Source organism: Beta vulgaris, chromosome 5 (assembly GCF_026745355.1).
Source record: "Beta vulgaris subsp. vulgaris cultivar EL10 chromosome 5, EL10.2, whole genome shotgun sequence".
Taxonomy (NCBI): domain Eukaryota; kingdom Viridiplantae; phylum Streptophyta; class Magnoliopsida; order Caryophyllales; family Amaranthaceae; genus Beta; species Beta vulgaris.
The window spans coordinates 41,384,474-41,405,448 of record NC_079206.1 but is presented as its reverse complement, the minus strand read 5'-3'; the positions used below and the strand labels follow the sequence as shown (position 1 = coordinate 41,405,448).

At 35.0% G+C, this 20,975-nt stretch overlaps 1 protein-coding gene and 2 long non-coding RNA genes across 3 annotated transcripts; 2 read left to right on the top strand and 1 right to left on the bottom strand.

The window, feature by feature from the left end:
* Positions 1 to 5,001: 5,001 nt before the first annotated feature.
* Positions 5,002 to 8,721, top strand: LOC130591413 (uncharacterized). Its single transcript, XM_057394728.1, has 2 exons — positions 5,002 to 5,267; positions 7,866 to 8,721. Exons 1-2 carry the CDS (start codon positions 5,002 to 5,004, stop codon positions 8,719 to 8,721), a joined length of 1,122 nt encoding a protein of 373 aa, XP_057250711.1.
* Positions 8,722 to 12,945: 4,224 nt separating this feature from the next.
* On the top strand, positions 12,946 to 18,421 carry LOC104908258 (uncharacterized). Its single transcript, XR_002041462.3, has 2 exons — positions 12,946 to 13,510; positions 15,254 to 18,421. It is a non-coding gene; the product is annotated as an uncharacterized LOC104908258 (long non-coding RNA).
* Positions 15,835 to 19,405, bottom strand: LOC125497486 (uncharacterized). The gene is made up of 3 exons (XR_007274279.2): positions 19,198 to 19,405; positions 18,936 to 19,098; positions 15,835 to 16,039 (listed from the first exon to the last, which is right to left on the bottom strand). It is a non-coding gene; the product is annotated as an uncharacterized LOC125497486 (long non-coding RNA).
* Between the last annotated feature and the right edge of the window lie 1,570 nt (positions 19,406 to 20,975).

The following is a 20,975-nucleotide window of genomic DNA, read 5'->3' as shown; positions in this document are numbered from 1 at the left end:
TTAGTGGGGAGAAACTGAGGACAATCTGCGTCGCACTAAGGGATGTGCGACGCAAAAGAGCTATGTGCGTCGAACCCTCTAACCTGTCCGACGCAAATTACCTAGGCCCACCTATTAGTTTTCCTAAAGGCTTTTTTATTTCGAGCCCTAACTCAATACAAACTACTGCTACTCTCTCTCTCTCTCCCCTACGACACACCCTAAGTCACCCTCGCTCACACTCGCCGGCGCACCCTTACTCTTGCCGGCGCACCCTCGCTCCCGCCGGCGACTTTCGCTTCTCTAGCGACCCTCCGGCGCTCCCTTAAAATTATTTCACAAGTTACATGCAAAAAAACTCGCTTCTCTCTCAGCTTCTGTCCTTGCTGCCATTATTATATCGTCGGCGCTCCTTCACCCTCGCCGGTGACATTTCTTTTCCGGCGAATTACCATCATCTCCGGCACTTTTCTCATTAACTCCGAGTCCGCACTTAAAATTTACAAGGGTCCATTCGACATTGCTTTCTCCGACACTTTATCTCTCTTCTCTGCCCTGCCACTTCGTCGGCTCTCTCTCTACACCGTCGTGCCGCCGCCGCTTGGACTGAGTTGCCGCCATCGGTCCCGCCACCGACAATGTATGTAATTCTTGGTTTTTTTATTTTTTTTGTATTAATGTATATTAATTATGTATTTTCAAGTTATTTTAATTTTTTTAGGGGTTGCTTTGAATAATCTTAGTTCTAATTTTTGTTAAGGTGTGTTAAAATTAGAATTCAAATCATGATAAACATGTGAAATAATTTTGAGATTGAATCTAGGATGTTTGTAGCTTATGAATTTGAATTTGTATAGTTAGTGTAGTGTATAGTTTCTTGAATACTCACTTTAGAATTATGTGTTTCGATTATGAGTTAGAATTCTTGAATGCTCTCTTTAGAATTATATGCTTCGTTTATGAGTTAGAATTCTTGAATGCTACTTTAGAATTTGAAACTTATGTCATTCCTTTACATTGTACTTTAGTTGCCACCTTAGTCCTCATCAATTTGTCGGTTCTCCAAGCTCGCGTCTTTGTGCTTGTCTTCGCTGCTCCTTGAGAGCAGAGGTATGTATTATACCTTTTGTTATTTTTTTATATTTACGTTAATGTAACCATTAGTTTGGATTTGTGGATTTGTATATGTAAATTGTTTGGTTATTATGTGATTGGGATAGTATAAGTTGAATCATAACCAAACCTATATGGACATACCTTAATGGGCGGGAGGGAAATCTAAGGAATGGATTGGTTTGTGTTGTTTTATTGCAATGTGCATCATTTGCCTAGATACCCGTTCGAGGCTTACTCATTAGGAGTAAGTCTTGAATAGTCCCCGTTTTGGGACTGTCTTTGAGTTTCTTATCTCACTTAGGATGTGAATGAATGTTTGGTTTTTGATTCTAAGAAAGATCCCGCTCATTTACCTAAGCGTTCTCTGGGTACATATGTTGATAGTTTAACTACTATCTTCATCGTCTACTTGGAGAACTATAGGGAAGTGCTGCCGGATTTTTCTTAGAATTGAAAACCAAATGTTCATTCACTAGTGAGATGAGAAACTCAAGGATGGGTTAGGCTGGAGTGATAAGGACCCAAATGGTCATGACTGCATTTGATAAACCACTTTGAATGATGTGATCGATTGTGTTCATATTTGGTGTCTCTACTGTATGAATATGGGAGTTGCGTAGAGCATCAATCGCAGAATGGGACAAAGTTAGTCTTGTGTTCTTGTTGTGATTGCAATAACTCAAGGGAGTATCGTGATATGGGTCAAATTAAAGATCATTTGAGTCGTCATGTGCTTAAGAGTAACTATACCAGGTGGACATGGCATGGAGAGTTTTATGATATGGGTATGAGCTCCACTAGCTTGTGTGATGATTTTCATGTTGATGAGGTTGAGGTTGAGATTAAAGGAGATGCTGATTATGAGAATGATAGGGTAGATGACGAAAATGATATGGTAGATGATGAAAATGATAAAGTAGATGAGATGTTGCACAATATGGAGGATGAAAGAACCGATCATCCGCATATGTATGATAGTATTTTAAGTGCAGCGGAAAACCTATGTATCCGGGGTGTAAGAATTTCACTAAACTTTCTGGCATCCTCACATTGTTCAATATGAAATCGAAGCATAGTTGGACAAATAAAAGTCTAAGTGAGTTGTTCACTTTTTTACAAGAATTGCTACCTGAAGGGAATGAAATGCCAAACTCTGCCTACGAGGCAATGAAACTGTTGTGTCCATCAGGTATGGAATATGAGAAGATACATGCATGTAAAAATGATTGTGGAAAGTCTCAATACAAGGTAAAAGAGAATAATGATGAGGGGATGAGAAATAAAGAAACTCCGACGAAGGTTCTTTGGTATCTTCCAATCATTCCGCGATTTAGGCGTTTATTTTCTGATGAAAAGAATGCTAAATTATTAAGATGGCATGCGGACGAGAGAAAGAAAGATGGGATGCTTAAACATCTGGCCGATTTTCCGCAATGGAGAAATATCGACCGAAAGTTTCCCGATTTCGGTAATGAACCTCAAAATATTAGGCTTGGACTTTGTACAGATGGGATGAACCCATTTGGCACACCAGGTACCCAACATAACACTTGGCCGGTTCTACTGACAAGTTATAATCTCCCTCCCTAGTTATGTATGAAGCGTAAATTTACTATGCTATCGCTTCTTATTTCGGGTCCTAAGCAACCCGGAAACGACATAGATGTGTATCTTGACCCACTCCTTCAAGAACTGAAATTGTTGTGGGATGAAGGTGTTTCCATGTTCGATGCGTATGCGAAAACTGACTTCACATTGCATGCCATGATATTTTGCACGATTAGTGATTTCCCGATTATGGGAATTTGTCAGGGTATACGGTTAAAGGAGCAAAGGCATGCCCTATTTTGATGATGATATGATTGACAAGCGGTTACATCTTTGTGGGAAGAATGTGTACCTGCATTATCGTACATGGCTTCCTTTAGATCATCCATTCCGTAAGAAAAAAAAGTTGTTCAACTGGAAAAGTGGAATGAGAGAAGCCCCTGTACCTTACGTGGAAAAGAGGTTTCTAATAGGGTAAAGGATATTGAAACATTTTTGGCAAGCCCTTCAAAGTGTCTCAAAGAACTTATACAAGAGAAGATCTAAGTTTTGGGACCTTCCGTATTGGGAATGTTTGGAAGTCAGACATTGTCTTGATTTAATGCACATTGAGAAAAATGTTTGTGATGCCATTGTCGGAATATTGTTGAATATGCCCGGGAAGACAAAGGATGGAGTTAAAGCCAGGAAAGTCATGGCTGAAATGGGCAGACTAGAACTAGCACCTCAGGAGCGGGGACAACGCTATTATCTTCCACCAGCTTGCTACACTTTGTCTAAGAAGGAGAAAACTAGTTTTTGTGAGTCCTGCATAGGTTAAAGGTTCCTGCTGGATACTCGTCAAATTTCCGAAACCTTGTTCACTGAAGGACTTGAAACTTGTTGGTTTGAAATCTATGATTGTCATATCTTGATGCAGCATTATATTACCTGTTGCAATACGAGGAATTTGCCTTCCCAAGTAAGATATAACACAAAAGTTGTGTTTCTTCAGAACTATCTCTACAAGGTGATTGATCCTAACATTTAATAACTTGCAAGCCGATGTAATAGAGACGATGTGCCGATTTGAAATGTACTTTCCACCATCATTCTTTGACATCATGCCTCATTTGATAATCCATCTTGTCAGAGAAATTAAACTTTGTGGGCCCGTTTGTATGAGGTATATGTGGCCTTTTGAAAGACATATGGGTACTCTGAAGGGTAAAGTGATGAATCAAGCTAGACCAGAAGCAAGTATTGTCAAAGAACAGTTGCTGAGGAAGTATCTGAATATGAAGTCAGTATTTTGCACGTGCACAAGCAATTGGTTTGCCAAAATCTAGACATGAAGGAAGGCTTGAAGGTTGTGACCATTGGGAGAAAAAGATTGTGTCTAATGGAGAGTTGAAAAGAAAAGCAGAATTGATTGTGTTAGAAAATCTGAAACAAGTTCATCCTTACTTAGATGAGCACATGACTGTGCTTTGTTTTCAGCATCCATTGAAGATTGAACGCGAGTTGATGATTGGGCATAATCGAACGTTCGTTGATTGGTTTATAGAACGAGTTATGAAACAATTATCTGATACTCCTAACGATGTATCGGATACGTTGAAATGGTTGGCATATGGGTCAAAGGCCCAAGTTCTTTCCTATGAGGGGTATGACATCAATGGTTATACATTTTACACTAAGCGGCAAGATGACAACTCCACGATGCAAAATAGTGGTGTTACGATGGGGGCTTTGTCATCAGAGTATAAAAGTAAAAGATATAGAACGATTGTTGAGACAATGAAGTCAAACTATAGGTTCATTGAAGAGATATTAGAACTTGACTATGTTGACTTCAAAATTCCGCTGTTCAATGTAAGTGGGTTGATATTCGTCGTGGTGTGGAGAAGGATGAACATGACTTTTTTACATTAGTCAATTTCAGCCGGTTAGGACATCATGAAGATAACTTAATATTGGCATCACAAGCAAAACAAGTATTCTACATGGTTGACCCTGCCGATTCAAAATGGTTTGTTGTCATGGAAGGAAAAAGGAGAATACTTGGAATTGATGATGTACACGATGAAAAGATTACGATGCCAATTCAATGAAGTCATTGCTTCGTCAATAGTCATTCCAAGTACATTAGGGGAAGATCTAGACACAAATTACATTCGTCGAGACCACAATAAGGGATTTTACGTTGGCAAAGAAATAGCTGATTAATAGGTAAATTATGTAATATTAACACAACTACTAATGTTTATAATCTTTAATTATTTATTTTGTGTTTTGCATGTTCAAATAATTGTGTATTAATTTATTGATTAATCTAACTGATGTACATGGTTTCAGTGTAGTGATGGAAGATAGATAATGCTGATGCATCTGATGAGCCCCAGATTACTGATGGAGCTGCTAGAAGAAGAAATGAGTAGGCCAAGAGGTCCTACAAAAGGATACGTTCCAAACCCGGCTTTCAAAGAGTTCTTCTGTGGGATGAGTGGATACGTCCGATGGGGCAATTTGCTGGTGAGTACAAGACATATTGCAGGGAGATCAGCAGAAGCAAAGTGTCTATCTTGTACGACAGTTGGGATGATGTTCCAGAAGGCACAAAAAACTTTGTGGGAAGATGTAAAGTAAGTAACCTTATTCTTTTAATAACTAATTGAGATTATGTTTATTCTAATCGTTTATTATTAATTGGTTTATTTTTGTATATTGAAGAGAGAGTTTAGAATAGAAGAGGATGAGAAGAAGAACGAGATGTCTTGACTACATGTGATAAGGGTGGAGAGATTTCAAGTCAAGATTGGTGACTAGATGTATCACAAAACGAGGAAGGGGCCTAACAATGATAGGCGACCGTACGAGATGTATCCTTTCATCACGCGAGAGATCTGGGACAAGTTTGTAGAAAAATGTAGCTCTAAGGAGTTCCAGGTATGTAATATATAATATGAAATTATATTATCATTAGTTCTTTAATATTGACTAGTTACTAAATCCTATATTAGGCTAAAAGTGAAAAAGCAAGAATCTCTCAGGCTGCTAACAAGCATCCTCATTTTTGGGTCAAAAATCATATACGGAGATGATTCCCATTTGGAAACGTAAAGGATATATCCCTTCATCCTCTACAACATCATCTGTTGACTCATCTACATCATCAGTGATTTCCTCCTTGCCGGATCGGACATTGCCTTGCTTCTCGCGAGATCGAAAAAATATAAGGATGGAAATTTCTTCTTTCCTAATGAAGAAACACAAAAGATAAAAGAGTCCATTGTAAGCATTGTTCAAAGTTTATAATGTTTTTCTTGTCTACTTACTCGTCTTCTACTAATCATATGATTTTTTTTAACTTGAACGGGATGATTGGAAAAAGAAAGAAAGTGAAGGAGTGTTTGTTCCAAGTCGGATGGATGATGCTCTATCATGTGCTCTGCAGAGGAAAGACCGACTTGGGTGTGTGTCAAAAGCTGAAAAAAAGGAAAAAAAGAACCATACATCTGCGTCGCACATGGAAAAAGGTGTGATGCAGATAATATGCAATGTGCGTCTCACATAGCACAAAGTGCGACGCACATCACCAATGTGCGTCGCACATAGGCAAGGTGCGACGCACATTGCCCCTGCCATCCCGGCTAGAGTGGGAAGGGCAATGTGCATCGCACCTTGCAACAGTGCGACGCAAATTAGCAATGTGCGTTGCACATTGAGCAAGGTGCGACGCACATTGCCCTTCCCAGCCCAACCTGGATGGTAGGGGCAATGTTCGTCGCACCTTACCTCTATGCGACAAACATTGCTGATTTGCGTCGCACATTGGCCAGGTGCGACGCACATTCCCTGGGGGGTTGGGGAATGTATTGTGCGTCGCACATTGCCTCAGGTGCGACGCGCATAGTTTCTCCTCTAGGTGGCTGGGGAGTGTATTTTGCGTTGCACCGTATACATAGTGCGACGCAAATAGCCAAATTACCTGCGTTGTTTTTGCGTACGACGCAGATCATTGTTAGCTCATCTGAGTCGAGACCTGTGCCGTCGGACCAATGTCTGACGCAAATAGGGGTCCAGGGTTCGACACAAATTGACCTTTTTCTACTAGTGATGGTCTACATACTATAAGTGATAGAAGAGAGTTATGGAGTGAGCTTTTAATACCATAGTTGCTTATTCTGGTCCTATCAGCATTATAGGTGATTTCAATGCAGTTAACAGTTTTGTAGATATAATAAATGGTGTAGATGTAAGTGAAGTATAAACGCAGTGTTTTGCTACATTTCTCTTTGGAGTCTTAGCTTATTGAAGCACCCAGTAGTGGTTTGTTTTTCTCTTGGAACAATAAAGGATATGGTAACAAGATGATTTCAAGTCAAATTGACAAGGGGTTCATTAATGATTAAATTCTATAGCTCTACCTTGAGATCATGATTAATTACCTTCCTGAAGGTAGTTTTGACCACACACCTCTAGTGGTTAGATTATGCCAGCTGGAACAACCTAAAAGTAGGCCATTTAAGTTCCTTAATATCATTGTTGCTGATGAAAGATTCATCCTAACAATTTAGGGGGCTTAGAGGACATGTATTGCGAGGCACGAGCTGAAGGAAGTGTGGGAAAATTTGAAGCAAGTTAAAATGGCAGTTAAACTATTTACTCTCATCATTACTCTCAAGCTCACAAGAAACATGAAGAATTTAGAGAACAATTCAAACTGGTTCAGTAAGATAACAATATAAATGCTTGTGAAGAGGTGCAGTTATAGGAAAAAGATCTCATTGATAAGCAGAGATACTGGTCATATGTTGAAGAAAGTATTATGCATCAAAAAGCCAGAATAAATTGGCTCTCTTTAGGAGATTCTAACTCCAAAATTTTCTTTACACCTGTAAAGTTTCGAAAAGCTAAGAGCATTATCAACTTACTTCAGAATGACCAGGGAGACCTAATTACAACTTCTGATGAGATCTAACATGATATAGTGAGCTTTTATAAAAAGCTACTTGGTAAATGTGACAACAATCTACCTTCTATTAATCTAGCTACTCTCAGGGGTGGTAGATCTTTGAGCATTGAGGCTAGTTGCTTTTTTATCCAAGCAGTTTCTCATGATGAAGTTGATAATGCTTTAGGGTAGATTGATGATACTAAAGCTCCAGGGGTAGATGGGTTTAATGCTTTTTTCTTCAAGAAGAGTTGGAGTCTCATTAAGCATGGTGTATACTAAGCAGTGTTAGAAATTTCCACAAAGCCTTTATGCATATGCCCATGAATATCACTCTCATTACTCTGATCCCTAACGCAGACCAAGCTTTACTTGCAAAGGACTTTAGACCTATAGCCTGCTACACTATGTTATACAAAATTATAGCTAAGGTGCTTACTAATAGGCTTGTTCAAGTGATTCATGAAGTGGTAAACCCTTCCCAGGTAGGTTTCATCCCATATAACATTCTTCTTGCACATGAACTGATGTGGTCCTTCCTTGAAGCTATGATGTTAGAACTGGGGTTCCCTGACCAGTGGGTAGATTGGATCATGGCTTATGTTAGAAGTGTCTCCTATTCAGTGCAACTAAATGGTTTACCTTCTAAACGATTTCAAGCTAAGAAAGGGCTTAGACAAGGAAACCCTTTGTCTTCTTTTCTCTTTGCTTTAAGAATAGAATATTTGAGTAGATGTTTGGGAGATTTGAAAGATGATCCTGATATCAACTTTCACCCAAAATGTGAGAGAATAGCCCTCACTCATCTCATGTTTGTTGATGATCTATTGCTCTTTGCAAGGGTTGAGCATAGCTTAGTGACTATGATCATGGCTGCCTTTAGAAAATTTTCTTTGGCCTTTGGGTTGGAAGCTAGTGTTGGAAAGAGATGTATCCATTTTGCTGGTGTCTCTACTCATGAGGCTAATGATATTGCTACTGTTGTTTCTCTCCTAGTAGGAACCTTGCCTTTCAAGTATATTGGTGTGCCTTTGGCAGCCAGGAAATTGAATTTCTCTCAAAGTAAGATTTTGGTTGATAAAATCACGGCTATAGCTCAGTCTTGGATGGCTACGTCTCTCGCCTATGCTGGAATAATTTAACTAATTAGAAGTATTCTTAGCAGCATGCAAAACTACTAGGCCCATATCTTCCCTATGTCTAAGAAGCTTATTAATGTAGTTGAGATGGTCTGTAGAAAGTTTTCATGGTTAGGGAAAACTCTTGAGTCTAAAAGATGTCCTGTGTCTTGGCATACCTTCTTTCATCCTAAGGTGGCAGGTGGTTGCAATCTTACTAACATGGCTATCTGGAATCAAGCTGCAGATAAACTATAGGTGCAGTGAATCAATGCATACTACCTGAGAAGGGATGATATTTACAATGTTGTTAGTAACAACATATCTTGGATCCTTAGAACGATTATAAAATCTAGGGATTTGATTGATAAGATTGGTGAATGGGAGTCTATCACTCAGAATGAAAAATGCAGTATTAAAAAAGCTTACATGCTTCTTCAAGGCAGGTTTGAACAAGTTAATTGGAGAAGATTAATTTGGAATAATCATGCAAGTCCAAAAAGTAAATTCATTTTGTGGCTTGTACTTTAAAATAGACTGGCTACTTGTCATAGGGTTAGCAGATGGAGTCCTGGATGTAAACTAGGCTGGTGCCCATGGTCTACTAGAGTTGAATCTATGCAACATCTATTCTTTCAATATTGCTACTCATCTTAAGTGTGGGCTAAGGTGCTACAACAAGTCAAAGTGAATCATATTCCTTCTTGCATTGATGATGAAAGCAGAGTTGTAATTAGTTAAGCAAAGGGTAAGAAGCCTGATGATCAAAAATTTGTGATTCCGTTCACTGAAACTGTGTATGCCATTTAGAAGCAAAGAAACAAGAAAGCAATCTGCTTGTTCAAACACTTGTAAGAGAGATCATATTTAATACTGCTGCAATGAGAAGCAAATAAGTCTTCTCATTCAATAGTTAATGTTTTGATTCTGCCTCTAGACTATGTAGGATCCATTTGTTGTTTCTCTTTTGATGTTGTAGGCCATATGTGTCCTCTAGTGCTTTTTGTCTAGGTTGTATCTCAATCACCAATTTTTTTTTGGTTTTCAATAACAACTTTGAATAGCAAAAAAAAAAAAAAAACTTTCTCTATCATAAAAAGTTTATTCTTAAAGTCTCCTAGTATAGTACTACTATACTAGTTGTTTAAAACCCCTTAAAACTCATACTTTGATCATGAAAACTCCATCATAAGCATAGTTATAAAATTTTCAACAACTTATAATGTAATAAAACCCTTTTTAAACATAATTAAAATCATAAGAGTTCTCAATTTCATAGACTATTATATACTACTATGATTTTCCCTAAAAACCCATGCTTTGATACTTAAAAATCTTAATTTAAACATTATCAATAAATCTGAAATTTGATTACTTCATTATACATACTACACAATCTTATATATATATTAAAATTATCAAACTATAATTTTAAACATAAACGTATTAAAACACTCCTTAAAAATATAAACTTTGCATTAAATATAACATTATGAGGAAGAAAATAACCAAAGAAAAGGAGGAAGGAAAGGTACGCCGGTGGGGAGAGGTCGCGCGACACGATGGTGGCGTCGGTTGCCGTCGACTGTTGTCCGAAATAGGAGGAAGGACTGAGAGGAGAGAGAGAGAGAGAGAGAGAGAGAGATAGAAGAAAAAGAGACAAAAGGAAATAGGAGAGGGCCGAAAGGTTAAGGGATAGGAAGAGAGAGAAAATAAATGTGTGGGAGAATTTTTGAAGTTTTGAGGTTTATATAGTTATTCCCTTTTGGGCTTAGAAAATGTTGTTTGGGCTTTAATAATATTTAATGGTTAGGTGATTTGTGTAGTTGGATTCCTCTAACCCAATGTAAAATCCTTTTTGCTAAACCAAAAGGTGTTTTAAGCTATTTAAATAATTTTCAAAGTCTGACTAAATAAAATATTTGACTACTTTAAATCATTAAATAATTCCTTTGACTTTCAGATAGTCAAACTTTTGATAAATAGTCATTTAAGTACTAAAATATATATAAATATACATTAAAATATATATATTTATAAAATTCATAAAATTACAGGAGATTACATATTTATCGTAAAAATATGGTTAGACACACACATGTATATATCATATAGAACACAACAAAGGATTAGTTTGTCATCATTCAAAACACACAAGCTTAAGAACTTAACAACTAGTTCTTATACCACTAAAAAAAAGTTGGCATAACTCTAAACAAGCAATGTGTAACTCTAAATAAATATTACTAACTAGTTATGAGGCCTGGGCTACGCCCCGGGTACGGGAAAATTTCATTTATTAAAATTATAATTTAAGATGATAACACTAAATATTATTTGGTCTAGTGGTTAAGAATTTAGTGTATGTTCTTGAGGTTTCGGGATCAAACCTTACACTATGCAATTTCTAATTTTTTTTTATCGTTGTGGATTACATGGAGTAAAACTTCATTAGGGAGAGCGCCACATGGCACCGTTTCTCGCTTAGGCACGCCTTTTAATATATTAGTATAGATATGCAAACTTTATGTTTTGAGTCAGTTGCAAGTTCCTACATGTGTAATGGTCCTCTATTGTTCTTTAATTTCTATAGACAAGATTTATACCAAATTATCAAGTGCATGTATATGAGTTTTAGGGTTAAAGGGTTTGAGTGAACTCCTGTAATGGAGACTTGGTGAATAGTTTGAGTGAAATCATGTATCAAGTTTGAGTTAGAAACCTGAGTAAGCTCTTGTTGTCTGTGCATAGAATTCGTTTTTATCTATTGTTGCACCTTGATTTATGGCAGTGCGAAATTTGTTGCAATAGGCCATTTAAGAATCGCAACAATGTACAATTATACTACTACTGGGGGGGACTCTTGAGAGACTTATACTAAGGAGAAAGAGTAGCATTGTGATTGAAGGAATCATAGTGGGGAAGAGTGAAGTTCCGAGTGGAACTTGGAGTTCTGAGCAGAACTTGCGAGAGTTGGATCTTTTAATGGAACTTGTGTATGTAATAGGTTGTAACTGAAATGTTCCCCTATTATAGAGAAGAGTTTAAATCTTGAAGAGCTCGTGGTTTTTCTTCTTGTATTAAGATAAGAAGTTTCCACGTACAAATCTCTATCGCATTTTAAGTTCCTGATTACTTAATAAGTTCCACACTAGAATTTGCCTCCCTCTTGTAGTGTCCCTTCCGAGTTAACATATTATTTACAGGACCAAATCTAGGATTTTAATCCTAGGGGGCTCAAAATAATCAACCCGATAGTACACAAAAATTAAAAATATTCAAATGCAAAAAATTATTATTTTTAAGTCGAAATCTAACAATTCTTTTATTTCAACTATTACAATCTATCATTAATATCTTTAATTACATATCAGTAAAAAACAATAAAAGTTTTATTTTCGCGATATAACAAATTAAACAAGACCCATATGACTATATCTTTTCTTATTATGTTGAAAATAATTCAAAATAATCTTTTTCTTATAAATGGTACAAATATTAGAAGTGTAATATCTTTTGGGGGACAAAGGAAGTACATCAACCTCATTCATAAAATCTAGTAATGTTACTAACTTAGAATTCCTATAACAATATAAATTATGATTAATTCAATAATCTTCTTCAAAACATCAATTAAATATTAAAAGTATTAATAATAAATTCAAATAGGAATACTTCAAACAATAAAATTTTGCACTCACACTTATATCCAACAAACAATTTGCAAAATTTGACTGTAGGGGAAAAAATGAAAGATATAAGTTTAACATAAAATAGACTAACCTTAGTAATGAGTAAGCAGAGACCGAGGCTGACATGTGGCGGTTGTCGAGTGGGTACAAAACGATTGTAATCCCCCGCAATTTTGTGAATTTTATAAATACATTTTATGTATATTATATATATTTTAATGTTTAAATGATTTATTTCTTAAACGGTACTATTTGAAAGTCAAAAGAATTATTTAATGATTTTAAGTAAGCAAATATTTTATTCAGTCATACTTTGACAATTATTTAAATAGCTTAAAACATATTTGAGTTTAGTAAAAAGGATTTTAAATTGGGTTGGAGGAACCTAACTATGAAAAACACCCAACCATTAAATATTATGAAAGCCAAAAAATAATTTACTAAACCCAAAAAGATATAACTATATAAACCCAATACCCCAAACTTTTCCCCACTTTATTTTCTCTCTCTTCCTTATCCCCTATTTTCGGTCTCCCTGCTCTCTTTTTCTCTCGCTTTTTCTTCTTTATCCCTCCCAAATTTCCTCATCCTTTAGTGTCTTCCGTTGACAGGTGCCCGTCGTGTAACACCCCCTAGTTTTATACCCATTTAGTAACTATTTGTGTTAAGTTATTTAATGAAAATAATTTTTAATTTCTTTTCTTTAGAATACTTTTTTTTAACTAGCTTTGACTTTGCCGTATAAGTGGTCAAAAATAAACTCCTAATTCTCCTAGGTTAAATACAGTACTAATACTTATCATTTTCCCATTACAAGAAGACATAAAGTAGAAAAAGAAAAGAGTGTACATTATCCAAATCCTCCATAACTCAAGCCAACATCTTATACTTTTATTTAATTCCTCACCTCCATCAACATTAAATATACAAAACTTCCATCAACCATGATCATACTCCAACTATCTTTCATCCATCTTCACCATATTGCAGGTTGTGGATTTGTTTTCGATGAAGGAAAACTTTGTTCTTGGGCTTGCGTTTCATGTCGAGAATCGGATTAAAGAAAAGATTTTTGGATCCTTTGGAGAATAATTTCACTGTCATTTAATTTCCTTAATCAAGTAAGTTATAATGTTCAACTTTAATTTCGTATTTGGTTGATTATCTGAATTTGGGGTTTTTTATAAATTAGGGTTCTTCAATAAATTGAATTGGGGAAAATTGTCTATTATGCAAAATTTACATGATTGGTTCATGTTTGATGGTTAATATGGTTTAGTTTAGTATATTTCGAATTTAATTTGCCAAATATTAGTTTCAAGATTTACGCTAAAATTATTGTTATGTGGATTGTTTGTCGGCTGTCAAACTTAAGTATAACACTATAGTTGTTTAGAATAAAATATATCATACTTTAGCATGAGAATTGTTGAATGGTGGGATTCAAGTATTATTGTTTGTGGAGTTGGGAGATTTGGCTATGTGTTGCACTAATTCGGATAAGCTAGAATTATTGTGGTGTGGACTAGAATTGCTAGGAGTAATGGTTGTTGTAATTCTTAGTTGTTGTAGACTGAATTGGAGGTGGGTATCATCTGTTGTTTTAGCCGACGAGAAGTTTGCCATAAATAGTAATAGTGTGATTCTATGCTTAAATGACATAATTCAAGGCATAGGTTCGGGAAACATTGTTGCTTCTTATACAACAATATCTCTTCAAAGTTGTTGCAAGTAGATGATTAAATATAATCCAATCAGTTTCATTCTATGTAAAATATTTGAAATGCTACAATATTAGATTAGTGTAATACTCTTTATGTTATTTTTACTATTAGAGTCACAGTCGGCAGGCAAGTAGTTTATTGTTGGCTTATATCATGTACAGTTTATGAACTAGGTTGATTGATCACGTTTATAATTAGGAAACTAATAAGGAACAAAAAAAATATTAGTGATAATTGTGTAATACGTACACCTGTTTGAGGTTTTGTTAGTATATAAGTAACCCTTTCTCTAAATTATATGATTCACCATTAAACCACTATGGATAGGTTTTAACTAGGTTATGTCATTTATAGGTAAATTATGTGAAGTATAGTCTAGTGACTTATACTATGTTATTATATTGTAGATTGCGGGTTCGTAGAGGAACCTTTTTGATTTGAGATTGAGATTCATTGACTGTGATTGTTGATATGGTAAGATTTAGTAATATGCTTGTACATATGAGTTCAGAAATTGTTTTATGTTGTTTTGGAAACTTATTTTAGGAATGAGATCGTTTTTATGACGTTTATACATTAAGATTTAAATTCTTATAGATATTTATATCGAAAGAGTTTATGAGACTTATATTAATAAAAAGCAGGTTGTTCCTCATTGTTATAAAGTTTAATTAAAATGTGGGGTTGCCGGTAAGCGGCATTCCTCGAGTATGGAAGTATGTTGAGTTAACAATGTCTCAACAATTTGTTTTAGTAGTTGGGGGTATATTGATCAATACTCTTGCCATTCGCCTTCCTTCTTAGTACGTTATCAAGTTAGGGGTATGGATAACAAGGACTTTGGTGTTTACCTTATCAAGTTAGCCTAGCTAACTCATTCGATTTTTTTTATTACTTCCTACTCATATATTACAAAAGGTTATGTTTGAAAGTTTTACAAATTGGTTCATAAAGAAAGAAAGATTAGATTTGAAGTTGTTAGAAAGTTAATATATTATAGATATATATAATATGTACAACTTTTAAATAAATTTGCAAGAGATTCCTATATGTCTTGCCTGAAAATTGAATAGTTTTGTTTCATTATAGTATAAAATCTTGCTCAGCCTTTGGCTGTTACTAACAGTGTTTAATGTGCAGGTACCTATACATAGTTACCTTTTGGTTGGGTTACGTTAAAGAGTATGTTAGATCTCCTTTAGCTTAATAGGCTTTAAAAAGACTTTCCCCTATTATTTATTTCACTTTAGAATTTATATTCTCACTACCACAAATTGCCACTTGTGCCATGGTAAGAATCGTGGCCCAAGTTAAAGAAACCCGTGGCTATGTAATCTAGCCACGGGAATTTCGGAATGTACTCCCGTGGCGCAAGTGGCCGTGGCTAAGATTTTGCCACGGGAAAATAGAGGGTGTGGCGTAAAGTGAAATGTATGCCACGAATACTCCCGTAGCTAAAAATATCCTTTGCCACGAGTATTACCGTGGCTACAAAGCCTTTGACTCAAGTACTATTGTGGCTAAAATAATCCTTTGCCATGAATTTTACTGTGGCTAACAAATCTTTGACTACAATTTTCTCTCATGGCTAAACAATTCAGTATGCATAAGATCTCCCGTGACAAGAAAGAGAGTATACGATTTTATATATGTTACCAATTTCATATGCCAAATATATATTATTGTGCAAATAAATATATAGTAAACCATAATTTTTGATATGGAATAACGAAATATTATTATTAATAGAAAATTTCTAATATCTTTACATTAAAATGTACTTGAAATAAAAAGTTCCATTGGCAACTAAATAAAAACACAATATTCTCCAATCTTTTTACATAGAAAAATTATAAACTACATAGTACTTTGATTGTAACTAAGAATGCGTCTTGTGCTTGATAATATGTACCCTCTTTCTCCAATCTGTAACAAATCAAAAAAAAATTGTTAAAATACAATAGTGACATCCATTAATCTTGCTTTGATTGAACACAAATTAAGAACCAAACAAAATGCATTAACAATATTAGTGTCAGGTCAAAGAAGAATAACTGTAAGCAATATCAGTTGCACAAATAAGCTTCCCATTCAATCTCTTACCTACACCCTGTCTTGCTAAGACAAGGTTTCTTGAATAAAATTGTCTGCAGAAACTATTGACAAGTGACAACCCCCAATTATTTAAAAGCAGTGCTGGACCATTAAGCTCTAGCTCTTTGGATACGTTAGTAGCTCTCAGTGCACTAGCTCTTCAATTTCATATTATGAAGACTCGGTATAACATCCCTCAAGAAAATTTTCAAATGCTTCAAACCTCAAACTTATTCTCCCAAAACCCACCAGCAACTAAAAAATGGAATTGTAACCCAAAGTTCCATTTCGAATTAGCTCCAAAGGTTTCAAAAATCGATATATAATCACATACTCAAAAAAAATAAAAGATCTTACTTAACAATATGCAAGATGAGGTCATATCACTATTGTGGAATCCTCCTGAATGGATACAACAAAGAGAATCCTCCTATACTTCGAATCCTAAAACTACCAAATCTCCACCTTTTCTTTGCTATAGTTTCACCAAATAAAGAAGCAAACTTTGAAGTTAAGCTGCTTCTAAATTTTTTCCTTTTCTGTGGGTTGAGAGAGCCTTGAATTATGTTTATTACTCCATATGCATGCTCAAATTTATGAGAAATGGGTTATTCATATCAGGCTTGGTTATACAATCCATTACTTTAACTGAATAGTTAATCGATTGAGCCATTCAAATTTCAGGTGTGTTATTTGGGCAGGTCAATCTCAGCTTGGGTAAAAAACCAGGTATCAAGTACGGTTCACGTCTAGGTCCGATTGGAGTCACTTTGTGATAATTTCATGATATATATAAGAAATTCTAAGCAACAAATAGAACAAGAATATATCATTGAGCTACAAAATCCTAACATATGACAGCCAATTGCAATGCTATTAAACTTACCTAAAAACCATTCTTTGAATAGGGTCCCTATCATCTCAAGTTCGCATTCCATATGACAGGTCTCACGTTCACATTCACACTAATATTTAGAAGTACCCCCGAAAGCAAATGATGTGGAGTGGAACACCTAAAGCACAAAGTTCGAAGGTCACTCAACACTCTGGACATTAACACACTCCAAGCTCTCTGATGCAATCTGATCAACTGACAAGAACCATGAGTTTGTCAAATATCGACTCTACAATCTCAGCTCGCTGCCTTACTCAAACAACCCAAATAAAAAAGCATTAAAAATCCCGAGCCTTCTTAGAAGCCAACAACCACAAAGTCACCATAATCCAAAAGGCCATATTTACACACTCCCATGAGCCATGAGTCTAAGGAAATCGTCAAATCTATTTTCAAATTCCATCCACTGTAATATTTTCTTTTGGACATCTGAATCATCCATGATTGAGAAGATTTCTTACTACAAGATAAGCAATATAAAATATTTAATAATTATAAATGACACTAATATATATAGTTCAAGTTTGAAATTAGGACAATCAATTACACAAAAAAAGAAGCAACAAAAAATAGAGTAATGGGAAAGTACCAAAATCATGTCGTAGATAAAAATGAGAAATTTGCTTCACCTAAAATATGGAAAGCAGATGAAACTAAGTATTTCTTTTGTTTATTATAGTTTCGAATTTTAAATACACAATCTCAAATACCAACTTCAAGCAAGCACACAGGAAACTCAAACTAGATGGCAAAGATAAAACTGGTAGGTGCAACAAGAGTAATAAAATTTCAGATTATGGAAATAATAGAATGAAACTGTAACTGTAAAGAGTGATTACTGTGCAACCTTTTTCTTGTGAAAGTGGGGATTTGAACTCTACATATTTTTAACAATGTAGCTGATCATATGGGGGCACAAAGAACGAATTCGAAGGAACTTTTTCCTACTACAACTTTTTCCTAATGCTATACTAATGCACAACATTAGCATAGCATTTATAGTTATGTTAGGCATTTATAGTTAGAATATTGCCTTGGCACATTTTGTCAAGCTTGTGGCCGATTTTTTGTATATACATTGTCCATGTTTTCAATTTTTTAGGCCAATAAAGGCAGCAATATTAACAATCGCAATTCGGTTGAACCAAAGGCAAGTCTATGTAACTGCAGTTATGATTATGAATCCAAGAATCAAATAGATGTATGATTATCATGAAGGGTAGGAAAAAAGGAGTAACCTTACAATATTTAACTATAATAATGTATTGACTTTTTGATATCTTTTCTAATATTACTAGCTCTTGCCAATTCTATCAATATATTATGATATGGCTGCATGAGTGGTTCCCTGTCCAACTAATGTTCTTTGGACATCACCTCTTTGAGATGTGATACATCTTTGTTGCTCGCTCTTTCTAACTCAGTTTTGCTTGAGTCTCTTTCTAAAAGACTATACTGAAACCTTACAGTTTTACTCGCTCTTTCTAAAAATATATACAATTTGAAGGACATTGGTTAGACACTGTCAGACAAACGAACAATAAAAGAGAAGAAAAGGAAGAAAAAAAAAGAGACAAAAAGCCCAAATATAAAACAAAAAACATTCGAAGCAAGAAGTAGAGCTTGATTTCAGTATCAAGTAAAGAATACATTTTTCATTACACAAAAGACAATTCAACTCCTTTCTTGAGGCTAAACAATTTCAAAGCTTTAGAGCGTAAACCACTAAAATTGAAAATTGATTCATAATTTACCTACAACACAAAACGACTAAAATCGAAAATCCCTAAAATAATCAAAACACCATGAATAAAGAGAGGAATGTCGAATTACCAGTTCAACTTCAAGGATATGGGCAATTCTACAAGATGAAGGACCGGTGAATTGCGTTTAGACTGATGACGAGGTCAAACGCCTAGACTCTAGAATAATTGAATCCAAATCGTAACTTCGTAAGGATGGGTTCTTCGTCTTCTATTCCCTTTGGAACAGATGTCTGAAACGATTTCGATTATCAAAGAAACGACAAAACAAGAATGGTTGAATTGCAACGAATACAAATTTGTAAAACGAATCTATTGAATTGCAATCTTACCAACGATGGTGGGATGGAGATGTTCGATTGTCAAATTGCATGCGTGAATCACAGTCGGGCCTCTCTGTTGTGATGGTGTGAGAATTAATGGCGGTTTTTGAAGATATGAAAAATAGCGTTAGATAGATGTGTGAGAAATAACCCAGCCTCAACCGAGTAGGTTTAGAACTCGGTCAAAATTCCTTCTACCGTCATAAGCATATGATTAGCGCCAATATTTTGGGTTCAAAAAAATTTGATCTAAATTTTACGTTTAAGTAATAAACAAATATTGAATCAAATATATATGCTTAGATATGTGTGTTTAATAAGTTGATTTGAAAATAAATATAAAAAAGAATAAATAAGTTAATAGATTTACAATAAATTTATTTACTTAAAAAGCATTATTTACAATAAATTCCTAGTTGGTTGTTAAAAACTTTTTTTCGAAAAAAAACTCAACATTTCTATAAAAAATGTTAAAGTATTTTAACAAAAATGGACCACATATACCCTACTTTTAATATTACGCTTTGATATGTAAGGTATATCAAGACAAAAAGTTTCTTTGACAATGAAATTTACCAAAGATCTCTTTCAAACCCAGGCTTGTCTACAAATCAAATTTTAGTAAACAAAGTAAGTAGGGTGTTTCTAGATCCACTTATTCCAATTGTAGTTGGTTGGTTAGGTTGGAATTTAATTATTAATCTTTTTTTTATAAGAGTCAACTGATCGGTTCTAAACAAAAAAAATATATAGTTTAATAAATTATTAATATTCATTCGATAGTATATAAATTTAGTAGGGCTATACGGACTCGAACCGTAGACCTCTCGGTAATACAGATCAAACTTATTATTCTCAAAATGATGTATTATGTTTAATATACTTTTATATAGAATAACAAAGTCTGATGGCTAAATGTGATGAAAGGTATATTTATTGCCATGAAATTATATGCCCCTATATTCTATTTTCCAGTGGCAAAAATAGATTTAGCCACGAAAATTTGTAATGTGGCAAAAATCGTGGCATAAATGTATGTTTGCCACGAAACATTTCTTACTCTTGGCCGAAGTTTAAAGTTTGCCACAAGAAAATATCTTCCCGTGGCATAATTTTGATATTTGCCACGGGAAATTATTTACCCATGGCATAAATTTTTCTTCTTCTTTAGATTTTGTCTTACTATTTATTTTTCCCGTGGCTATATGCAATTATGCCACGAATTTTGATTTCCTGTGGCATAATTCGTGGCACAAGTGATGATTTGTTGTAGTGTCTGGTTTGGCATAATTATTTCAAACTTATTGTTTATTATTTTAGTTAGAACCATTAACCTTGCGGTTATTATTATTAATTATCGCGACATAGCACTTTTGAATTTATGAGTTTATTTATTATAAGATGTTTTTATAAGTATCGGATTTCAGTTGTTATAGTTGGTATCAGAGCCATAGGTTACTAACACTTCTCTCAGATGACCTTAAACAAGAATTGTTAAATAAATTTGTTAAAATTGAAGAGCCGTTGTGATGATGATTTATGGGAAAACAAGGGATTATGTTAGGGAAATTTCCTCAGGTACCCCTAAGGTTTGGCGTAATTCCCAAATTACCCCCCACATTTAGGGAATTCCTCAGATTACCTTACTATGGATGGAAACCTAACGCGTTAGGTTTTCCTCTCCTTCTCCCCAATTTTCTTTTTCTCTCTCTGCCCATCATCCTCCATTGATGACATGGAAGCTTTCTTTCTCCTCCCACCCCACTCTAAATCCCTAACCACCCAAC

Bases quoted from the DNA above. Each gene is read 5' to 3' on its own strand.
- LOC130591413 (XM_057394728.1), top strand. From the start codon at position 5,002: ATGCTGATGCATCTGATGAGCCCCAGATTACTGATGGAGCTGCTAGAA. The intron at 5,268-7,865 runs GTAAGTAACCTT...TATACTAAGCAG, and splicing joins ACTTTGTGGGAAGATGTAAA to TGTTAGAAATTTCCACAAAG.